The sequence below is a fragment of the Marmota monax genome, unplaced genomic scaffold (genome assembly GCF_021218885.2).
Source record: "Marmota monax isolate L192 unplaced genomic scaffold, Marmota_monax_Labrador192_F-V1.1 WCK01_AAM20220418_F8-fsc00004, whole genome shotgun sequence".
Classification (NCBI taxonomy): Eukaryota; Metazoa; Chordata; class Mammalia; order Rodentia; family Sciuridae; genus Marmota; species Marmota monax.
This window is the reverse complement of record NW_026692881.1, coordinates 30,339,874-30,365,997: the sequence shown is the minus strand read 5'-3', so window position 1 is coordinate 30,365,997 and position 26,124 is coordinate 30,339,874. Positions and strand designations below refer to the sequence as shown.

The 26,124-nt window shown below is 31.8% G+C and overlaps 1 protein-coding gene across 1 annotated transcript in view; it reads right to left on the bottom strand.

Annotated features, from left to right (window-relative positions):
* Window positions 1-396: 396 nt before the first annotated feature.
* Ccdc172 (coiled-coil domain containing 172) overlaps window positions 397-26,124 on the bottom strand; it is a 70,141-nt gene continuing 44,413 nt past the window's right edge. Inside the window, exons 5-8 of the mRNA XM_046449732.1 lie at window positions 17,149-17,250; window positions 16,704-16,806; window positions 1,928-2,015; window positions 397-432 (exon numbers count right to left, since the gene is read on the bottom strand). Coding sequence (XP_046305688.1) covers window positions 397-432; window positions 1,928-2,015; window positions 16,704-16,806; window positions 17,149-17,250 — 329 coding nt within the window. The remainder of the gene's footprint in view (window positions 433-1,927; window positions 2,016-16,703; window positions 16,807-17,148; window positions 17,251-26,124) is intronic.

The window sequence follows — 26,124 nt, the reverse complement described above, 5'->3', positions numbered from 1 at the left end:
ATGGTTTGACTGAACCTGAGGTAAGCAACAATAAAGAATGAAAAGTACAGATCAGAAAGGACAGATAAATTTAAGCCCAGAGGACTATACAAAGCCTGTGAATACAATATCTACTTCTTTCTCTTCCTTTTAAAACAAAAGTATACCACACAAGAACCCTTAAAGTTTGAGAGAATGACAAGACAAGAACATAATTATTTTGATGTGCCAACAAACCCATCCTCTTAGATATCAACAACTGAATATCAATAAGACTGAAGTCAGACCGAATCCCAATATTTTGGTCCTTTTTGCACAAGAATCCTTTGAAATGGGTACCACTGATGCATCCATCACAACAATTTGATTCTAAGATGCTTTGATCAAGTCTCATATGGGTCATCCCCTCTTGAAAAGTTATTTTTTTTCCTGAAGTTCTTTCTGTGCCAATGTCTGAAAAGCAAAGAATTGATAAATACTCCTAATGAAATCTAAATTCTTTGTGTGTGTGTGTGTGTGTGTGTATGCATGCATGCGTGTGTGCCTGTGTGTGTTGCTGTGGATTGAATGCAGTACCTTGCACATGCTAGGCAAGCACTCTCCCACTAAACTATATCCCCAGCCCTTTTCATTTTTTCAATTTTTTGTTTGTTGTTTTGAGACAGGGTCCCTCACTAAGTTAACCAGGCTGGCCTCAATTTGTGATCCTCTTGGCTCAGACTCCCAAGTAGCTGGGATTACATGTGTACACTACCACACCTAGCCTCAACTTAAATTCTTTTTTTTTAAAAATATACTTGTCAAATCTTATGTAGATTTTTTTTTTACACATTGCCTTTATTTTATTTGTTTTTATGTGGTGCCAATATACAACCTAGTGCCTCACGCATGCTAAGCAAACACTCCACCCCTGAGCCACTATCCCAGCCCTCAACTTAAATTCTTAATAAAAGATTCTGAATCAAATGTATGATATATGATATGTCAAGATCAATGTAATGTTTTGAGCAACTAATAAATTTCTGATGTTTAAAAAAAAAAGATTCACATAAAATTTACCTGAATTTAAAATAACAATAACTTTGCGCCTTTCTGGATCATGTGTTTGAAAGTTTTTATAGAAATCATAAGTCAAAACATAATTGGAACATTTTTGAACAAGAAAATGTTTATAAAAAATAAACATAAGGGCTGGGGCTGGGGCTCAGCGGCAGTGAACTTGCCTGGCATGTGTGAGGCACTGGGTTCGATTCTTAGCACTGCATATAAATAAATAAAATAAAGGTCTATCAACAACTTAAAAAACCCCAAAATTTAAAAAATTAAATAAATAATCATGAAACAAAATATAATATATACAATTAAAAATATATTTTAACATGTCTTTTGCATCTTTGTATTAAATAGAATATGGCAAATATTGTGTTGATTTTATAAACAACCTAAGTAAGTGGTTAAAGTAATTTAAAGTGTTCCCACACAATCTGAAAATACGTTTCCAATAACTGAATCCAAAGTTTTTGATATCATAAAAATTTGTAACAAGAAAGTTTCAGGATCAAATATAATGAAAGTATAATTTATACCTATCAAAAACAAAAAGCTTTTATGCGTTATGAAAGTTAAACTGTGTCAGTGCATTAATCCTATAATAAGAGAACAGTTTCAGTCAAGGAACAACAGTGAGGTCAGATTTGAATTTTTTAAAAACTTAGTTTGAAATTGTACATATTTTCTTTGACTATAACTTACTTTAGGTAGCATCTAACTCCCCAGGAGAACTCAAAACATGTTACAGATTAAAATTATGACTTTAGTTTTATTCATTGTTGCTTTTTGGTTTTTGTAGAAGATCAAAACACTAATTCAAGGATACATAAATCAGTAAAACCATTCCTACCTGAAGGTAAAATAAAGCAAAACAGAAGCTGAACAATTAGTGACTTACCAACTCCAGAAATTCGATTTCTGTTTGGAGGGCTTCATAAACACTCTCTAGGTCCTCTTCCTTATAAAGTTCTAATTCTTTTTTAAGTCTGTTTTAAAAGAAAAATTTCCTCTATAGTTGAACAATAAACTATTGCATAATATTTTTTACTACACAGACAGTGGGAGGTTTGTAGTTTCAAAAATCAGAATTTCAAATTAAAACTAAAGAATTTAGAAATTTTAATTCTCTATAATTCTTTAAGGACTATATAAAATTTTGAGAAAAATATCTCCCATTAAGTAAATAAATTATACAATAAATAATAAGCACTATTATTAATTGATAAATTAATAATAATTAATTATTAGTAATTTTATGGTAATTAAAATAATGTTTCAGTGGAAAAAATATAGTAGTATTCCAGAAAACCTCTGTTTTAGTCCTGGCCACTAACAAACTGACAAAGCTTGGTTAAACCATTTAGCATTTTTGAACCTCACCTGAAATTTTATACACACACACACACACACATATATTAGTAAAACATGGACACAATATCTTTATTTTGTTTATTTATTTTTACGTGGTGCTGATTATCGAACCCAGTGCCTCTCATGTGTGAGGAAAACACTCTGACACTGAGCCTTAACCCCAGCCTTCACCTGAACTTTAAAAACAAACAAGTCAATAAACAACAACAAAAAAACCTCTAACATTTTTTGTTGTTCTAAAATTAACAATATTTTAAAATACACATATAATTAAAATGTTTTGAGAGTAAGAATACTACATTAATTCTTTCCCCGATTAAATCTTTAATCTTTAAAATAATTTTAATTTTAAAAAAATACTTTATGCTTGTGTTTAATATGGAAAATAGTGAAGAAACCATCTTTCATTATGACTAAAATTTCTTTCAAAAACAAAAACATAATCAAAAGCCAGGAGCTGTGACTGCAGAGGTAGAGACCTAAAACTGGGAGTGTGAAGCTGCCCTGAGGTCATATACTGAAAATGACAGAGCTGGGTGAAAAGTATAATCAACTTGAACCTTTGTTGAGTCCTGAGCCTCAAGGTGAAGGCAAAAGGGTTGTAGGCCAGCAGTATCTCCCAGAATTCCAGCAACAGCAAAAGAAAATCCTCTCTGAAGGAACCCTTAACTTACTTTGACCTATAGGCTTTCCCCAGATTACAAACAATTGAGGTTGCAATCAAACATCACCAAGCACACAACTAGAAAGTTCAGTATAAGTAAAAGTCAGCAGAAATAAGAAGAGATTATAGGTTATATTCATAATATACAAACAACATGAATGTAGAAGAAAAAAAGATGGAATTGGGCAGAAATTGGAAAATGGACACAAAACAAACCAAAAAACAACTTTTAATAGTTTTTCAAAAAATATCCCATGGCTAATAAAAATATGCAATGGTTTTCAACTTTATTAGTGATCAGAGAAATATAAGGAAAGCACAATGAAATCCTACTACTTATCCATAAACAATGGTTAGTATCAAATCCTGCTAGGGACGTGGAGAAACTAGAACTTTCAGAATACTAGCATAGGATATTGCATTCCATTCTTTTAATATATGTGTCTTTACACTTAAAGTGGATATTTTCCAAGAAACCAAATAGTGTGTCTTATTCTTTTATCTCAAATGACAATCTGTCTTTTAGTTGGCATATTTAAACCATTTATAGTTAATGTAGTTGCCTGTATGGATTTAAAATACAGTATTTTTCTAGTTGTTTTCCAGTTATTCTATCATTCTTTGTTTTTTCCCCTTTCTGTCTAGTTTGAGATTATTTTTATGATTGCATTTTATCTCCTCTATTCCTATCTATTTTTAAATTTCAACAACAATTGCATCTGAGTGTATAATATGCATCTTCATTTTAATACTGTGTGCTCGCAAATATAATACTGCTGCTGAACTTACAGGATAAAAACATTATATCAGTATGTTTCTAATTTCTCCCTCACATGTTTTTGTCCTTTTATCATTTTATAAGTCTCTTTTTACATATATTACAGACCTAAAATATATTGCTACTACTTTTGCTCTAGTCATTTATCTTTTTGATCAATTAAAATGAAAAAGTGTGTTTTATATTTATCTTCATCCATTTCTGAAACTCTTTAATTTCTTTGTGTAGCTCCAAATTTCCATTTGGTATCAAATTCCTTCTTCGTAAAAATCTTGCTAATCTTTGTAGTGTAATCTGTTGGCAAGGAATTCAATAAATTCATGTTTGTCTAAAAAACTCTTAATTTGCTTTCATTTCTGAACAATATTTTTATGAGAATTCTGAATTGTGACAGCTCTTACTTTAAGATGTCATTTTTTGTCTTCTGGTTTGTATAACTTCTAATGACTCGTCCACTCTGATTCTTATCATTATTCCTTTGTATGTAAGGTGTCTTTGTGTTTTTCTTCATGATTTTCTCTTTATATTTGTTTTTCATGGGTTTGAATATGGTGCATATATAAGTTTCCCTTTTTTTTTTAAATGCTGCTTGGTCCTCTCTGAGCTCCATGCATCAATGCCTTGAAGTATTTCATTATTTTTGTAAAACTCTCTGCCCTTATCTCTGGCATATGGAACAGTATGGATGAATCTCAAATGCATTATACCAAATTTAAGAGCCAGACCTTAGAAATTACATAGCATTTCACTCCACTTATATGACATATTGGAAAAAAGAAAAACCAGGAAAAGAAAATAGATCAAGGACTAGGCATTGACTACACTGATTATCAATGGGCAAGAGGAAAAATTTTGGGGTAATAAAAGTATCTTTATTGTGGTGGTGGTTACATGACTGAATGTGTTTTTCAACTCATAAATCTGTATACTAAAAAGGGTGAATTTTACTTTATATAAATTATACTTCAATAAACCTGTCTTTAAAAAAAAAAGAAAGGCACTGGTAGGAGTTTAGGTTCCCATAAGATGGCAACTATCACCTAAATTAATAAATACATAAATAAAAGCTCTCACTAAAAAAAAAAAAAATTGAAATCACCCATAAACCATCCATAGGAGCTAACAGGGAAATAGAAGATATTACAAACTTGAAGTTACATTTAATTAGAGAAATAAACATCTACATCCAGCTGTGAAGCCTATACCAGTGGGAGGGAATTAAGCAGTAGTTAAATGGAAGGGAGGAGAAACGAAAAGGGTCTCAGGGGTGAATAAACAGTCTGAAGTGAAAGGTCCACCCCACGTGGAAGAACACTAAGAACAGGTCTGAGACCTCACAGGTTAGAGAGTAGAGACTTCTGCAGAACTGAAGAAGGTTATTTTAATCAATACTTCTCTTATCATTTGGATGGAAAAGGACTTTGTGTTTTTTTAATTTAATGACTTTCTTTTGTCTCTCTAGGGCCCTTAATTTCCATTTTTTGCTTCTTATATGTCTTTTAAGGTTACAGCCCTTTCAAGTTGTCTATCTCTCACAAAGGTACCATAGCTGAATGGGAAAGATTTTGCTTTACTTTTCTGTAGAGAGGATTCTTAACTATATTATGAACAAAAAGCAAAAACATATTTAGATGCCAGATAATCCCCAAATGACATAAACTTGTATATACTATAAAAATAAGGAAAAAAGTTAACTTCCTTCCCTGAAGCAAGCATAACATGATACCTAAACCTGATAAACATAATGCATATACACATACACACACACACCAATAAATATTGATGCAAAAATTATAAATGAAATACCAGCTAAAAAGCTGGTAAAAACAAAGAGGGGTGACTAGACCTAACAGATATTAAAAAGCATCCAATACCACATTAAGGAAATAATAAGCTATGATCAATGAGGATTTATTTCAGAATTGAATGTGCAGTTCAATATTACAAATTCATTAACATAACTGACCATACTAATTTCTAAGGAGAAAAATATTATATTTATTCCTAGAAGTGCTGAAACCACCTCTCAATTATTAAAAATTCATTCCTGATAAAAATTCTCAGTAAAAATCACAATTGGTGGGTATTCTTTTTACAATATATATATATATATATATATACACACACACACACACACATACACACACACCTGTGTGTGTATATATATATATATATATATATTTATTTATACGTCATTCTTAAAGTAAGCATATTGCTGGGGAAACACTAGAGGCAATCTTAAGGTCACAACAAGGATGCTCACTGCCTCTACTACTCTTTAATATTTTGTTGGAGTAACTTGCCATCATAATTAGTCTAGAGAAAAATAACTTGAGGTACAAAAATTTGAGAGAAGAAATAAAGCTACTTTAGCGTTCAGAAAATATGACAATATACCAGAAGAATCAATGAGAAAGCTAACTCAAACAATAATTTAGTAAGAAGGAAAGATATTAAATTAGCATAAAAAATTAACAGGCTTTATTATCATTAATTACTAACATGACTTTTCCTTGGACAGACATCATAAAATGTTAATCATCCCAAGCTCAATCAAATGAAAGTGATTTTAATAAAAATATTATTATGGCTGGGATTGTGGCTCAGCGGTAGAGCGTTCGCCTAGCACGTGTGAGGCGCAGGTTTCAATACTCAGCACCACATACAAATAAAACAAAGATATTGTGTCCAACTACAACTAAAAAAATAATTTTTTTAAAAAAATATAAATATTATTATGTTCCCTAATGCTAGGCAAATTGATCCTTAAATTCATGTGAAAGAAACACACACACAAAAAAAAATTTTTTTGAGGAAAGCTCTTGAATTGTTTTCTTTTAGGGAAAGCAATGCAAAAGAAAAACAAAGAGGGGTGACTAGACCTAACAGATATTAAGCATATTATTAACCTTTGATAATTAATACAGTGCCATACTGGTATATTAATCAAGCAGTGGGATATAAAAGAAAAATAGGTTAAAGTACAAAAGACATTTAGTGTATGATGAAGGTGGCACCTCAAATCAATGAAGGAAAAAAGATGAACTCCTAATAAGTTGTGTTAGGACAACTGAATAGTCAGTCATTTGCAGATGAATGTAAGTGTAAATGTACAGACAAGGCTAAAACTGCATATATACCTTATAGCATATATACTCTAAATGGATCAAATAATTAAATATAAAATAATGAAACAACATAAGGACAAAAACCAAAGCACAAGTAAACTGCTTTATATGCTGGATGTGGATAAAGTTTAAAATTATGGTTCAAAAATATAAATGAAATAAAAGAAAATATTTTTAAACTCAACTGGGTTAGAAAACTTCATAGTAACCAGGCATAGAGGCACATGCCTGCAACCCCAGGTATTTGAGAGAGGCAGAGGCAGGAAGATTAGGACGAAGGCCAAACTCGGCAACATAACAAGACCCTGACTCAAATCAAACAAACAAAAAACTTGCATGGAAAAAATGGCCATAAGTAAAGTCAAAGATAAATAATATTCTGGAAAAAATCTTTGCCACATATATCACAATAAAAGGACAAATCTCTAATATGTAAAGATTCTCTATCCAAGGGGGGAATGTGACCAAAACCCTGATACCCTGATAGGAAAATGATGAAAATTCATAAACTAGAAGTTCATATGGGGGGAGGTCTGGGTTAGAACCAACAGGAAGGAAGGAAGAAAGCAATAAAGGAAGTGGGGATGGGGAGGAAGGGAGGAAGAAGGAAAGAAAAAGGCTGAAGGAAGGGGAATTTGATGCTCTTCAGTGGATGAATGGAAAAAAAATACGGTATATATACACAATGGAATTTTACTCAGCAATAAAAGAGAATAAAATCATAGCATGTGCAGGTAAATGGATACAGTTGGAGAAGATAATGCTAAGTGAAGTTAGCCAATACCCCAAAAAACAAATGCCAAATATTTTCTCTGATATTTGAGGCTGATTCATAGTGGGATAGGGAGGGGGAACATGGGAGGAATAGATGAATTCTAGATAGGGAAAAGGGGAGGGAGGGAAAGGAAGGAGGCAGGGGATTAGCAAGAATGGCGGAATTTGATGGACATCATTATCCAAAGTACATGTATGAAGACATGAATTGGGTGTCAACCTACTTTATATTCAAACAGAGATATGAAAAATTGTGGTATATATGTGTAATAAGAATTGTAATGCAAAAAACCCCCAAAAACAAAGTACATGTATAAAGACATGAATTGGCGTGAACATACTTTATTTACAAATATATGAAAAATTGTGTTCTATATGTGTAATAAGAATTTAACGCATTCCGCTGTCATGTATTTAAAAAATTAAAAAGAAAATAGTATACAAATGCTCCTTAAAAGTATGAAAAAGTTATCAATTTCATTGGTAATAAAGACTTGTAAATATACTATATAGGGATACCATTTCTTGTCTATCATATTGTCAAAACTTCAAACACTTGGGCTGGGATTGTGGCTCAGCCGTAGAGCACTCTCTTAGCACGGGCGGGACCCGGGTTCAATTCTCAGCACCACATAAAAATAAAGGCATTGTGTTGTGTCCATCTACAAAAAAGATTCATTCTCTCTCTCTCTCCTTAAAAAAAAAAAAAAAAAAACTTCAAACACTTGACAAAAAAATTCTTCTGGTGAGCCTATGGGGAAATAAATGTGCTCAAACACCACTAGAAAGAATCGAAAATGGTACAACCACCTTCAGTGGTTGTAAGGCAATAAGAATTAGAGTTGTCTGAAATTTTATTTAGTAGTGGGAGTACATACCTACTAATTTAAAAATAACTTTTCATTGAAGAATTTAGGAAATAATTAATGACTACTGAAGATAGATATACAATAGAGGAACAAGAAGGCAGGCACTCTCATTTTGGATTTGAATTGGAGGGGATCAGTATATATTCATGATTTTTAAAATCTCATATTGTGGGCTGAGGTAGAATGGTAGAGTGCTTGCCTAGCACGTGTGAAGCACTGAGTTCAAACCTCAGCACCACATAAAAATAAAATAAAGGTATTGTGTCCATCTACTATAAAAATATATTTTTTAAAAATCTGATATTGTTTGGGCTGGGGATGTGGCTCAAGCGTTAGCGCGCTCGCCTGGCATGCGTGCGGCCCAGGTTCGATCCTCAGCACCACATACAAACAAAGATGTTGTGTCCGCCAATAACTAAAAAATAAATATTAAAAAAAAATTCTCTCTCTCTCTCTCTCTCTCTCTCTCTCTTTAAAAAAAAATCTGATATTGTTAGTTCTGCCCACTTCAAATGCTTAGAAGCAATGACTTCAGGTACCAATGAAGCATATCTAGCACTCTGATTAGTTTCTAAATACCATTCCCACCTCAAATACACCAGGGTTCCTTGAAAAAATACTTCGTTCCAGAAATATCTGATTGAAATAGGAAACTATAGGGTGAGCCTGGAACATCACACTCTACCAAAGAAGGTGAAAATAAACTGATTTTCATGGATATGATAAGTGGATTCAGAAATTTATATTAAAAAGCAAAGGGCTAAGAATAACCAAGTCACTCTTGGTGAAAACAACAACAAAATAACTTATGGGCATGCCCTACCTTATGCCAAGACTCATTATAAAATAACAGTAATTAAATAGTTATAACTGAGTAGTATGTACCTAATAGCAATTAAGTAATTGAAACACAGTTCTGAACAGAAATAAAATCACTGATCAATGGAATACAAATAAAATAATGGCATTTGCAGGTAAATGGATGCAGTTGGAGAAGATAATTGACTTGACTATACACAGGGGTGCACACTCAAAATAGATCCTTGACTACACACACGTGTGCACACTCAAACATCATGGAAAAATCATTTAGAGACATTTTATAGAAAAGGAAATGCGGGCCATAAACAGATGAAAAAATGCTATCACTTGGTTCCAGAAATATCTGAGCAATGCATATTAAAACTACAAAATATCATCTTACACTTACAAGATAGGCAAAACTTAAAGTTTGAGAATAAAGTATTATTAAGGAGAATGGAGATGAAAGGGAAATTTTATAATGTACTAATGTAAGTATAATTTGGTTTAATCACTTTGGAAAATAGCCTGTCATTATCTTGAAGTCCAGTATTCCCATGCCCTATATTCAGTAATTCCAGGAGGCATATGTCCTAGAGAAAGTCTTGCATGTGTGATCCAACATGCATGTACAGTACTTGTGAGAGTAAAAAACTGGAAACACCTCAACTTTCCATTAAAAAGAGAAAAAAATTGTGACATATTCACTCATCTATTTATACTCACAAACATGGCTAAATCTTAGAAACAATGTTGAACCAAGAATAAGTTCTAGGCCATATAATACCATTTTTATACAACTCCAAAACAAACAAAATATATATGTGGGCATGCACATATATCTATGGCAGATGGATTATATATAAACATATAATGTAAATATAAATAAATTATATAATAAAGGAAGAAAATGAACACATTCACAAGAAGTTGAAATGTTAATATGAAACATTAATTATATATGGGGTAAGAAAGAACATACAAGATAAAGGAGGAGCCATATCTAATGTAAATTACTGGTAATGTTTTAGTTGGTTCACAGGTATTCAGTAGATTATTATATTTATAAAATACATAGAGTTTACATATATTATTTTAAGAATGACTAGGGAAGAAAGACATAATATTTATAAGGATGGATGTGGAAATAATACCCTATATATGTTAAGTTCATTGTGTTATGAATTTTTTAGAACTTAACACTAAATAGAATCCTAAAGGAATGCTTAGTTAAGAAAAACAACAAGTTGTTAATTATGACATTAGATTGTAGACAAGCATAAAAACTCTTATATTAAATATGTTTAAAGAATAAGTGTAAGGTTTAATGCAGTATGAGCTGGGGAGGTAGCTCAGCAGTAGAGCACTTGTCTAGCATGCTCTTAGCCCTGGGTTTAATTCCCAGTACAGGGCTGGTACAATGTACTAGATGCTATTATTACAAATGTACCTAAGGTCTAATTTAAATATATATTTTTTTCAAATTAAATGGTAGAGATTTTCTTTCCTCTATCCCATCAATACTTTCCCTTCACCTTCTTCAATTCAGATGGACTAAATATTCTGTAACTACATATTCATGTCCATCAGAATTGGGTGGTGACCACTCTTGAATTCAGTTACTTAATAACAGAAAGAGAGACTTGAAATTAAGGAGGGCATTCAGAAAAAATTATAGTAAGTATTTTTCTATTTGGCATATAATCAAGCTGTAGAATTTAGATCTGTACTTACAGGACTATTGCTAGGTTTAAAAGAAGCTAGATGATAATAGTGTGAATATTAATACATTTGCAGCTAGTCAAAGCAAAATAATGATAACAGAAATCATGCTTCAGTGCATAAACTGATTGACGATGTAATGAAGGAAGGAGTTCCCTCATCCCCCTGCATAATAACTAAGAACAGTTTTCATTGGTTACTGTCACCTTTCTCTGAATCATCAAATAATGAACAGGATGAGTTAGCATTGCTAGTTAGTTTAGCAAAATTTATGTTCCATGTGTTTTAATGATTTCCTGAACCACCACAAATTACTTTCAGTTACCTCTCAATGACATAAAAAAAAAAAAGCCTTAACTAACAGCACACTCCTTTTAGCTATTGGGCTTGTATACAACTACAATTTAACTAGAAAGGACAAATTTCATCCAAAGTCCTTGTACCCAAATTCAAATGCTGTTAAAATTTAAGTATATTTCATTGTAGTCTTTAGTTTCCATATAATAGTGATTATACAATTTTGCCTTTTGATTTTTTTCTTTTGCTTAATGTTATTATATATTTCCACTACTAAACTGCGTATGCCAATTAATACCATTTAAGATAAATATGTAGGTAATCCAAGTGGCTACACCAGAGTTTACTTAATTATTCACTTATGGTAGGGAATTTCAGTTGTTCCTATTTTTTTCTACCACAAATGAAGCTACACTGAACATTCTCTGTGCATAAAGCTTCTTCTGTACTCAGGATAGAGCTCACAAGCAGAATTATTGAGTCAAATGGCATAATCATTTTAAAGATAATTAATTTACATACATTAAATTGCATTCCAAATATTTATAATGTATGTTGATAGTAGCAATGTGTCATCTCTATAATACACCTTTGCCAATTTTTGAATACTGCCATTTAATAATTTTTAAATTATTAAAATTATTATGAAAATTATTAAAATTCATATGAAAATTATGTATTATTAAATAATTTCAAAATTTGACAGAAAAAATATTGAGTGGTTTTAATTTGTCTTTCATTGATAAGCAGTATACCTGAATTAGCCTGTCTAATTCAGCTGAGTATCCTCAGTAATTAGCACATTATATGATATAAAGCAGATATTTTAATACCTGCTTCTTGGATAAATGTATGAATGAAAACCATTGATTTTAGTGTTTTCTTATGGACTTTAAATCAGCTGGTTATTTAATAATCTGCTGTCATGATACTATAATTTTTTTCCTGTTTACCATTTCATGTTGATGACATTTTCAACACATGGGATTTTAAATCTTATGTTACTCTTTTCCTTTTCAGTTTCTTTAGTCATACTAGAGGTTTAATAAGTACTCTTCTCTACTTTCCACTAGGTTTTTCATGGTTTGATTTTTTAAAATATGATTTCTCTATATTAATTCATATGAAAATTATGTTGGTGCCATTTGAACACAAAATTACTTTTTCAAAAGCAATAGAGTGGCCTTCTTCCATATATAATTTACTTCTGAAAATGAGTCTGAAAGTTGATTGTGTGAAAACAGAATTATTGATTTTCTAATTATGCTTTCCCTTAGTACAGGCAACCACCACACAGGCAAGAAACTTCACAGGCAGAGGAATCTGCTGAGAAGGAGTAGAAGAGGGGTCTTGCCAGCATTTCTTTTACTCCAGACACTGGGTTGCCTGGATTAGGCAATTGTTTTTACCACACAATTTTTGTCATCTTCCCACGTGAGCACCAAAAGGAATGTGTTTATAAAAAGAATCATGAAAATGAAAAACCAAATCAAACCTATATGATGATATGAAAGATAATAATTAATGTAGAAAATTATCATGGTAATGCTGTATATTGCTTGTGTAATATTCAAAATTATTTCAAAACTTAGGGAATGAACAGGCATTTATATCAGAATATAACTTTTAAAAAAATCAATTGAGACTACCATCAAATTTCCCCTGTATTTACTTAGAAGCCTTAGTAACTAGAATATATGCCAAGAACTCACAAAACAGGGGATCTCTATTAGCTTGAAAGCTACCTAATCAATGTTGTAGAGACATATCTGTTAGTGAATAAATTATGAAGTTCTACCAGAAAAAAATGCAGAGTCAACAGAAATATTCAACAAAATATATAGCTAAGAATGATCCTAGAATTAAATGAGGATTTTCATATTTTATAAATGTTTAAAAAAGACAGATAATATGGGTTGGGTACAGATATATAATTACTTGACTAGTATTTTTGATAAATTTTAGAGCTGAGATCTTATTAAACTTGTCCACTTTGAGTTAATTCTTAATGAAAACAGAACAAAATAAATGTGGACAATTTTCTAAATGTAGCCTGGGTAACAATTCCTATTACTCTACCAAATGACGTTTATTCAAAGTAATGTTACAGAAACTCTCCTGTAAGCATTTAAGGATACATTTATAGAAACATGTCTAATTATAAATATTTAGAAACTGTCTTGTATATCCATTCATGGGAGAATGGTTAAATATGGCATCTCCAGACAATGACATTTAAAAATGAAGTTAATTACTACAAACTAATGTGAAAAATGTCTATAACATTTTGCTAAGCAATAAATCAAACAGAGTCCAGTCAGTATGATCCTATGATCCCATTTTTCCTGAACACACATGCATACATGTGCCTATGCATATACATAGAAGCACACAAGCTCTGGCACATACACAGCAAATGTTCAACAATAATAGACTTCATGCATTACAGTAAGGGAGAAAGGAGACTGATTTTTACATCTTGGTACTGTTTGAATTTCTTATTCAATAAAATAGCCTGCTCTCACAATTTAAACGTATGTGGTGTATACACACATACATAAAATAAAAAAATAAATAAATTCATATGTAAATATGCATGTTTATCAGGGGTATCATATAGAGAGGTTTACAGTGTTTTAATACCACAATATATTTAAGCCTTCTCATAAACCTAAGAACCATCAATGTGACCTCTATGACAACTTAACTGAATGACTTTTTCACTGAAAAGTCAACAGCATTGCTTTAGTACTATCCATAAATGCTTTTGGAGTCTCTCAGTAGCAGATGTAGATTAATTTTTGTGCAGTTTCCATTGCAAATATGCTCTTCACAAAACCACAGCATCTTTTAAGTGTTCAAGAATGAAAATCTCATGCTGTTGACTTTGCAGATTTATTTCTGAAACATTTCCTGTTGTATTAAACAACCACAAATGTTGGATACACAAAATATAAAATCACTCTAGAAAGAAGTTTTATGGGTAAAGAAAATGCTGGAAATGTATAAATTATTTGCTATATTACTATTTGGAGTATATTAAAAAATCACAGTCAAGAACTGTATTTTGGTAACCCTGGTATTGAGCAATAATCAAAAATAATAGTTCCAGGAATTTGATGGGGCCCAGTATATAACATTTTTCTTTCATGCCTCACATCTGCCCAATTAAAAAATAAGGAAGAAAGATGAGAGACTAAAACATCTTATTTACTACTGATAAAGCAGAGCCTGGAGAATGCAGTTTACATCTGCAGACCAGGTTATTGAACTCAGAATTAGACTAATGACTCACAACATTATAGGAAGAACTGGACTCCACAAGCCTTCACTGTAAAACCACTCTAAAACCTAGTGAGTGGGTAGACAAGCAGTGGAAGACAATTGTCTGAGGCAGGCCCACCTCCAAAATGATAGGAAAAGGAAAAGACTGGGTTCTACATCACCCAGTTTATCTTTATAAACTATGCCTAAATTATAATTAAACTTTTATAGGTAAGTATGTATATATAGGGAATAACATAGTGCAGTAGCCCCCCCCCCATCTGTGGGGAAACTATGTCTTTTCTACACATACATAACTATACATAAACCTGATAAAGTTTAATTTATAAGCTAGTTACGGTATGAGATTAACAATAATAACAAATAATGAAATAAAATAATTATAACAATGTGTTCTAATAAAAATTATGTGAATGTGGTCTCTTCTTCTTGAAAGAATCAAGACAAATGTGTTTTTATACCACAGTTTACCATCATAACTTCAGAAACTGAGGAAAGAAAAATTATGGATGAGGAGTAAACTGAGGAAATAATAAGCTCAAGAGATGAACCGATATTAAAGTGTTCTTTTGTAATTGCTTTCTTACTGGTTAAAGTTCAATAAAAGTAGAAGTTTAATTATAATAACCTTAAATAAAATTGTTTCTCAATTAGGGATATTTTTTAACCTTTAAGACAAGTGTTATTGCACTAATTATCAGATTGATGGTCCTTTCTCTAAAATATTATATTCAGTGCTTCCTTTTACTCTTCATATTTAACTCAAATATAACCCTGAATTATCACACTTGAGAAAATTTTTACAAAACATAGGAAAACTAAGTACAGAGATCAAGGAATTTAAAGTGGGAACTGATAAATATTGGCAACTCATTAATAACTGCTAAAATACAATGAATGAACTAGGTATATGCACTGATGTTCCCTTCTATTTCTGTTTCCTCTGTCACCATTTTTTTTTAAAGGAAAAAGCATTCTCTAACAGACTTGCGTGTTTAATTTTAACTCAGGGAAAACTTCATGACTGAGTGATAAAACCACAAAACTGGAGTGCATATTGGAAGCTCTCACACTACTAAGTATGATGATACCAGTGGGTACTACCATTTTTAAAAGTATAAAGAAATCAATGAGCAGACTGTCATTACAGAAATTCATTCTGTATCATATATATCACCCAAGAGGTTGATATTTTATGCTTATAAAACTTAACATAAAATTAAATTGCAAATATTTTCTCACAATCTACTAAAATTATGGCCGAAGGCAAAACACTGCTAATATGAAGCATTTGTTCAGCTCTAGTGGACATATTTCCTCTATGATTTATGTGAAATAAGGCTTCATTTGCTTCTTCATAGATTCAGTAATGAGGTTTCATTTCTTATTTAAGGCTAGAAAGTACAGGAATTTTAAAACTTAGAAGTCAGCAAATATAACCCTGAATTATCAATAAAAAAATACTCAAATAAGAAACTGGAGATCTTTTCCCCTTATGTTTATGACTATGTAATTCAGACTATCAGCTATTATTCAATTATTCAAATACATTAAAAGCACTTATATATTATACACAAAAAACAGTTTTCATTCTTTGGGAACCAAATTAGAGTAACAAATTTCAGGTAAAAGAGGAGATTCTCTGATTCTCTACCCTCTGGAACCTAGAAAGATTAAATATAATTTCAGTGTTTCCCCTAGAAATAGGAATAACAAAAAGGAGAGATGTCTTATCTTTTGGGATATGAATAACAGTCTACAAGATGGAAGTAAGCAAAAAACTGATGTCACTGTTATCAACCCAATGCATATGGACTTTCCAAACAGTGAAGTGTGTGCTTTCCAGCAAGTTTTAAAACACACAAATAAGGAAATGATGTCTTTATCTTTTAACTTTGTAAAAAAATCACTAAACTTTTTGCTAAAGTCTATTTAACTATTTAAATTACCAGATTTTATACCAAAATATAATAGACAATTCTCACCTTAAGCATTCAGCATCATTTTGAGGCTTTTCTTTGATTTTTAGCTTTTCTGCCTCTAGGTTTTTGGTAGTACAAATGGCTTCATTCTCTTCATCTTCAAGAACTAAACAATTAAGAAATTTTTTACAATCTTTTAAAAATTAAACATAAAGGTTATCTTTATTCACTTTTATGAAATAGTCTAACTGTGCTACATAAAAAATGTACATACTAATGTTTTTATTTCTACTTTAATATAGCAATTAAAGGCACAAAAAAGACCTTTACAAAATTCATGATATTAAATAACACCAGTTCTAATCCTGATTGATTCAATGTTGTTTCTATTTATTTTTTATACCAATACTAGCATTATATACCATTGCATTTTGAAAAAATAATATAATCCAATTATGTGCATATAACTATTCTGTCAGCAAAACAGACTAACTCATGAAAGTAATACCTTTATGTTTTCTCTGGAGAATAAGCAATTCTTGTATCAGTTCACTCTTTTGTTTTTGAAGTTCATTCAACTGGCCACCATCTTGTTCCATTGACTTCATTTCTAGAAACAAATACAATAATATCCCAAAATACACAGAAATAAATTTAATCAAGCAGGTAAAAGATTTGTGCACTGAAAGCTATAAAACATTTATGAAAGAAACTGAAGAAGGACAGAAATTGAAGAAGACATAACTAAACAGATATACCATGTTCATAAATCAGGATTAATACTCTTAAAATGTTCACAATACCCAAAGCAACATACAGATTCGATGCAACCCCCATCAAAATCCCAATGGTATTCTTCACAGAAATATAAACCCCACATCACTAAATGTCTACAAACAAATCGGCAAACATAACCCATATTTGAAGTATTTAGGCTTAGCCTTTTAAATGTAAGCATTATTGACTTTTTCTCATATATGAATAATTTAAGTACAATTTAATCAATTTTAAGCCCATTTGGCTATCTCTTACTACCTATGAACTGTCTTTAATAAACTAACCAGCACTAATTTATCACCAACTGGACACAAAAGGATAAATTAGATGGTGGTTAGGCTATCAAAAAAGAATATGAAACATTCATATCACTAAGTATAAATAAACTTCCTCATAAGATGATAAGAAAACTATCTTTCATAACTACATTATGTTTAAAATAATATTTAATAATACTACATGACTACCAGCTTTTCTCTTTTGTTCTTTTTAGATATATATGACAGTAGAATGTATTTTGACATATTATACATCCATGGAGTATAACTTATTCTACTTAAGATCCCATTCTTGTGGTTGTACATGATGTGGAGTTACATTGGTTGTGTATTCATATATGAGTGTAGGGAAGTTATGTTTGATACATTCTACTGCCTTTCTTATTCTCATCCTTCCTCCCTTCTCTTCATTTCCCTTTGACTAATCCAATGAACTTCTATTCTTCCATCCCCAACCTTCCTTACTATAAACCTTTTCAATGTTATTAATATTATTTCTTTTACCTAAAATCCCCTGCCTCCCTTTATTCTCACTACAAACTCCAATTCGTCCTTTAAAACTCATCTAATCTTTCAAACATTTTAACTTTTCTGCCATGACTTCTGGGACTCCAGTTACACATACATTAGGCTGCTTAATTTTATCCCACAGGTGTCTGGGGAGCTTTTTAGGTTTTTGAAGTCTTATTTCTCAGTGTGTTTCTGCATCCTCTGATCTTCTGTTAATCCCTTCTAAGCAACTGTTACTATCAGCTATTGTATTTTCTAACCCCTATAGCTCCTTTGATTATTTTTGCAAAACAATTTTTTATTGAGATAATTCACACACCATATAATTAACCCTTTAAAGGGTATAATTTAGCAGGATTTAATATAGTCACATATTTCTGCATCTATAACTTCAGTTTGGAATTTTTTATCATTCCGTTCCTGTTAGCTATCACTGCCAATTTCACCAGCTTCCTCAGCTCTAGGTAACTATAATTTACTTTCTACAAATATGGATTTGCAAATTCTGAACATTTCACAAAAATGGAATCATACAATACATGGCCTTTTGTGTTTGGCCTCTTTAACCTAGCACTATTACAATGATTTCAAGGACCATCAATATTGTAGCATGTATCAATGTTTTCATTTTTTTTATGCTTCAATGAAACTCCATTGTATAGATATACCATATTTTATTTTTGTACTGATCAATAGATAGACTTTTAGGTTGTTTACACTATTATGAATAATGCCACATTCACATGTGGACTTTTGTTTTAAATCCTCTTAAATGGTGTAGGAGTAGATTTACTAAGTCACATGGTAACTCTAGGTTTAATGTTTTGAGAAACAGCTAAACCTTTTTCAAAAGCAGCTGCATAATTTGGCATTCCTACCAGAAAAACTTGAAGTTTCCAATTTCTTTGTGTCCTCACAAACACTATTATTATCCAAATGTATTAAAGCCACTCTAGAGGCATTTCATTGTGTCCTGATTTGCATTTCCCCAATGGCTATGAAGTCGAACATTTTTTAATGTGGCCTTTTCTCTCTTTTGGATAATGACTTCTAAGTCCTTTGTTAATTTTTAAATTGGGTTGTCTTTATTGTTGAGTTGTAAGAGTTTTTATATTCTGAGTCCCTTAACAAATACTTCCTTGATAATATTCTTCAAAGCACAAGCATTTTTAATTTTGATGAAATCAAATTTATCTACTTTTATTGCTTGTTCATATTGAAGCCAGATTTAAAGTTAGGTAGTCAGTGTAGTTAGATAAATCCGGGTCTAATATCGAGTGAAATCTAAAATGGAGGAGACCATGCGGAGAATGACTCAGGGAAAACACAGGACAACTCATGGAAGTCCCGAAAAGGCCCTAGGCCAAAGTCCACCTCAAAGAAATGTTAATGAACAGCCCCCAGCAAAAAGGTGCTGACTCAGAAGTCCTTCCTGACCAGATTACTTCTTTGGCCCACCTGTGTCCCACCCCTCGGTCCTTCCCACCTACATTCCATTACTGAAAGAACTATAAAAAGGGGAGACAACATCCCTTCCATGGATTCCACCTCTTGGGTCCCCTTCGTCCTCCGGGAGAAGTCTTTTCTGCTGTCCTTTAATAAACTTCTAATTTCTACTCTGACCTTGCCTCGGCATGCTTCTTTGGTGTTATTCTTCAACACTGGGGAAGCAAGGACTCGTCACCGGTCAACAGCGGTAACAATATCTAAAAACAAAAATTCCCACTAAACTTTATTTCAAATGAATTTTCATAGTACTCAACACACAACAAGTTTTCTCATTATTACTAATATTGTTTCTTCTACCTAAAATCTCCTACCTCCTTTTATTCCTACAACTAACTCCAATCCATTCTCTAAAATTCATTTCCTAATGAATGAAGATCTACAAGGGTGTTTTTGTATTTTGGTTTTTTTTTTTTCAGTCCTTAGCACTGAAAAAAGTTTTATATTTCTAGCTCTGACATAATTTAGGTCTTTTTGATCCATTTTGAGTTAATTTGTGTGTATGTCATGAGGTAGATATTCATATGCATTTTAGAATGTGAACAGTTAAGTTATTCCATTACTATTATTTTAAAAGACTATTTGAATTACCTTGTTATCCTTGTCAGAACAAATTGACTTGCATTTCCAAATGAATTTTAGCGTCATTTGGTCAATTTTTAGCTAACATCTAGCTGGGATTTTGATGAGAGTAACACTACATCTCTATACCACTTTTGGGAGTATTGCCATCAAACAATATTGTGTGACAATCCACAAGCACAGGATTTCATTTTATCTGTTTGCTTGGTTCTTTAATTTTCTTAACAATGTTTTTATAGTTTCTTGTGTTTTTGTAAAACTCATTCCTATTTTTTGATGCTCTTATGAATCAAATTTTCTTAAATCCACTTATAAATTATTTGCTAACATATAGAAATGATTATTTTATATGCTGACCTTAAATCATGCAACTTTTCTGAATTTATAAGCTCTATTAGTTTTTCTTCAATTCCTTAGGATTTTATATGTACAAGATTGTGTGTCTTTAAATAGATATTTTTAATTCTTCTTTTCAAATCTGGATGCCTTTTGTTTCTTTTCTTGCTGAATTACCCTAAAATACAGTATTGATTAGAAGTAGTTAAGACTGGGTATCCTTTTCTTATTCCTAATTTTAGATGGGAAACTTCCATTCTTTCACCATTAAGAATGATATTTGTGAGGCTGGGGTTGTGGCTCCCGGTAGAGCGATCACCAAGCACATACTGGGTTCCACCCTCAACACCACATAAAAATAAATAAAGGTAATGTGTCCAACTACAACTACATACATACATACATATATATATATATGTGTGTGTGTATATATATATATATATATATATATATATATATATATAAATGACATTTGCTATGTTTTTTCATAGATGTTCTTTATTAGGTTGAAGAAAATCCCTTCTATCCAGTTGAGTGTTTTCATCATTAAAGGATATTGGATATATTGGATATATCACATGCTTTTTCTTTGTCTGGCTATTTATAATGTCTTCTATTTAATTCCTAATTATAATCATGTCCTTGAAAATACAATATTTGCTCGAGCAGTTTTAAACTCTTTGTCTTCTAACTGCTGTCATATCTGAGCAAATTTCTATTGACTCGATTTCCTCCTTCCTCTAAGTTCTGATTTGTTGCTTCTTCACATATGTAGAAATTTTTGACTGTATGCCACACATCATGTTTACAATTTTATTGAATTTTTGAGTTTTTCTGTCTTTCTCTAGAGCATTTTTATGTTCGTTAGAGCAGTTAAGTTGTTTATGAATGAGGTTCACACTTGTTTATAAACAACACTTTTATAGGGTGGGTCTATAAGAGCATTTAATCTAGGTAAATTTAATACTATTATTAAGACAGGGCTCTTCTGTTTAATGAGCTATTTCTATTATATAAGATGGAACATAAATATTTTATCATTTCATGAAGTGAGCTTTTAGAATTATTCACTTTATCACTCTATGGTAGTTTTCCTTGACTAAGCCTAGTGGGATTTCCCCAATGTATGCACAAATTAATGTATAGCCAAAGACTCAAGGGGACCCTATACAATAGATTCTACACAAATTTCTGGAGCTTTTACTTCATAGACCTGCCCTCTCAAGTACATTGACTTGAACAGAACTAGCTGATTTGACCTCCCTGACCTCCAGTCTTTGTGTCTTCAACTCCCATAAGATCACTTTTCATGGCTTAAATTCCTCCTCTCAGTACTACTGTACAAAAACCAATTCTAGGTAGAAGTTGGAATAATCGTAGGCTGTACCTCATTTGTTTTTTCTCTCTCTCAAGGATCAAAATCCTACATTGTTAATATCTGAATGTTAATAATATTCAGATATTAATATCTAAAATAGTTTTCCATACTATTTTAGTTTTCTAGCTGTTTATGGTAAAAGAGAAAATTCCATAAAACTACTCCTTCATGATCATAGGTGGAAACCATCTACATGATATTTAAATTATCCTCTTACTTATCTCTCTTCTGCATTAGACCATAATCTTCTTGAAAACAAGAATTATCCCTCATTTATCTTTAAATTCCACTTCTTGCAAAATGCCCTGCATAGTATATAGAGAGCACATATGTCATGAAATATATTGAACTGAATCAAAATAAATCAGATAATTATCTTTAAATTTCTTTGATTATTCATACTTTGTCTATTAATGCAAGTAATGTTAAAGTAGACAGTTCTATGAAAAGAAAATAAGACTCACATTTGTTCTTTTGATCTTTCAATAAATGAAAATATAAAAACATATATATATAACACATGCTAATAATTAAGAGACATGATTGAAGATACCATTAACACAATCTTGAGAGTAGAGAAGTTTCATTTTTCATTGTTAGTTGATTATCAGACATTCTATGATAAAATATCTTTGTAAAACTCAGGCAACAATGATGAAGAAACTGAATTTAAATATTCCTGAAACAGAGGATACATTATTTTTAAAGTCCTGATTCCCTAGACTAAATAGTCTGAGGATTGATTCTTTAAAGAAAAAATAAAACAAATGTGTTATTTCCTAACGAAGCTTATAGAACTGAAAGAATAAACACTTTGTGGTGATAACTAGCCCCCCCCCATTTTTTCACTGCCTTATTCTTATTTTTTATTATTATTATTATTATTATTATTATTTACAGCTTTATTGAGGTATAATTGATGTGATAACTTTTAGTTTCTTCCACTGCTTAAAACTTAAATGTTTTAATCAATAGGTAGGTCCTATAGGCATGAATGTTAAAGCAAACTAAAAAAATCAAAATTCATTCCCATTTTTTAATGTGAATTGTCTTTCTCATATGTACATTGACAACAATTAATTGACATTACCAAGCAAAGAAAAAGGGAAATACACATCTTATCTCACATTCAAGAAAAACTGATTTAACAACTAGGAGAAATAAGTAAGAGGAACATTTTGAGAAAAATGTTATTACAATCATGTCATTAATTTGAAGTCAAAAGTGATGAACCCTTTCATATATGAATTACCAGATGTAAAAAATGAATAAATGTTTAATCATTTCACAAGTATATATTGAATACCAATTTTTCTATTCTCTAATTGCTCAGGCCAATAACTTTGGATCATTCTTAACACCTCTATCTCACACCCTATATGTAGTTCATCATGAAATCCTGCTCATTTCTCTTCAAAATATATCCAGAATCTGATACCTGTTGCCTATACTCCTATTGCTATACTCCTTACCCAAGCTAACATGATCTCTCATCTGGATTATTGTCATTTTCACCTAGGTTTCCCTGTATCTGCTTCTACCTCCTATGTGTTCTCAATACCTGTTAGAGTAACTTGTTAAAATGTGAGACCTTTCATTCCTTTGCTTAAACCCTCCAATTGCTTCTAACCTCACACTAGCAAACGATAAAGACATTAGAATAGTCCACAAGGTTTTAAGTGATTCTTGTCACCTTTCTGATCTCATGACCCCTCCTTTACTCTGAAGACTTTAGGCTTTTCTCTTTTACCCCAAAACAGATTAGGTATAACCTAGTTTTAGGGGCTTGGCATGAGTTGTCCCCTATCTATGAAGTGCTATTTCCTTGGGTATTCATTTGGCTCCTTTCTTTATCTCTTTCAGGTTTTATTAAAAATTCACCTGACCACTAGTGCCCTCCCTGGGCATCTACAGCTGTACTACACATCCACTCCAACACCACCCCTAATCTATCCATCCATCTTCCTTCATTTTTCTCCTTGCCCTCATTCATTCTTACTTTCTTCCTTTCCTTCCTTCCTTTCTTCCTGTCTCTACTACATTAATGTAGGCTCCATGATGGCAGAGATTTTTTTTTCTCTATTTTTTGGTCACTGCAGAACACTGATGCTAGAACAGTGCCACAAACACAAAAAGCATGTAATAAATGCTGAACAAATGAGTGTATTAAGCAATTTTCAGAAATACAATTATAAGCCAAACATATTTCCTACTCCTGTGGCAACAAACACTTCGGTGGGGGAGATAAACATGCATATAATAAGCATACAAATATGTAATTACACTGCTCTGAAGAAAAAGAGACCTATGAGAGGATATATTCAGAGGAACTGACACAACATATGGGACTGGAATGGGGAATGGCGGAGAATTTCCTGAGGAAGTAACATTTAATATGAGATCAGAAGAATGACTGAGTTAACTACATAAAAGATAAGGAAAGACTTCCAAATAGAGCATATTCAAAGGTCCTGAGGCAGGAAGAAGCATAGAATGATCTGAGAAACAAGAGGTTAGTGTACACAAAGACTGCCAGTTTAGGCTGGAAGGTGGAGAGAGACAGAAATGTATAGGCATGGCAAAACATGTTGAGGAATTTGATTCATTATGTTTATCATGATGTTTTTAAATGGTGTCTTAAGAGGCTCAATACAATAGTATAGTACTAACAATATATTTTAAAATATATGAATGGTAATATTTTGACAACCTTAATGTATGAGTACAGACTCCAACTTGAGGTAAAAAACAGTGAATCAAGGAAGAAGTGTGGCTGTAGGGGAAAAACAACAAATCTTAAGTAAGTATAAAATATAAAACAGCTCTGAAGAGTTAAAAATGGAGATTTAATATCCAGTGTATCTAGCTGACTAATCACAGTTAAGGGTTAAAGGCTCAGTGGAAAGGTCAGAGGAGGAAGGCAAGGGAAGAAGGAAGAAAGGAAGAATTCAAGTGTCAGGAAATAACAGATGTGATGGCACAAATTAGGAGGGAGAACGGAAGAGCAAACACTGACAGGAAAGAAGACAAATGGAGACTCAAATGACCAGGGAAGAAAAGGCTCTAATATCTGCTCAAAGCTGAACAATTCCTTTTGCTACCTCTACTACCAAAAAGAAAAGACATGAGAAATGGTTTCACAGGTGAATTACTTCCAACTTCGAAGGAAATGATGCTCCTAGTATTCACATTCCTTCTGTGAAGTCAATATATCATGTACACCAAGAAAGATTAATCCCTATTAAAAACACTGATGAAAGAATCTTAAAACAATATTGAATAGAATTCAGTGGTCTCCTAGAAGACTAATAAATAAATAATTTTATTTATTCATAAAATTCACTATATTAATAAAGTAAGAAAAGCATTTCATTACTCATAATGGTGAAGTTGGGGGAAAGAAAGAGGAGTGAAGAATGAAGGAGAGGGAGAATGAGAGGAAGAAGAGAGATCTTCAGTCTGACATAATAATTAATAACAAAACTCTGGACACATTTCTATAAAAGTCAGGAATAAAGAAAGGTATCTAATATCATTACTAGTATTTAACAGTATCCTAAAGGTATCAATGAAATTAGATTTTAAAATTTAAAAGGCATTGGAAAACAAAGCTATCATTAGCTGAAACTTACATAATAACACATAAAGAATTCAGTGAAATCAAGTCCAAACAATAAAAGAATTTGCTAACACAGCTTGTTAGAAATTTAGAATATGGAACCAAGAATAGCTAAAGCAATCCTTAGCAGTAAGAGTGAAGCAGATGGCATCACTATACCAGACCTTAAACTATACTACAGAGGAACAGCAACAAAAACAGCATGGTATTGGCAACAAAACAGACTGATAGACCAATGGTACAGAATAGAGGACACAGAGACTGACCCACAAAACTACAATTATCTTATATTAGACAAAGGTGCCAAGAACATGCATTGGAGAAAAGATAGCCTCTTCAACAAATGGTGCTGGGAAAACTGGAAATCCATATGCAACAAAATGAAATTGAACCCCTATCTCTCATCATGCACAAAATTCAACTCAAAATGGATCAAGGACTTAGGAACACAACCAGAGACCCTGTGTCTAATAGAAGAAAAAATAGGCCCTAATCTCC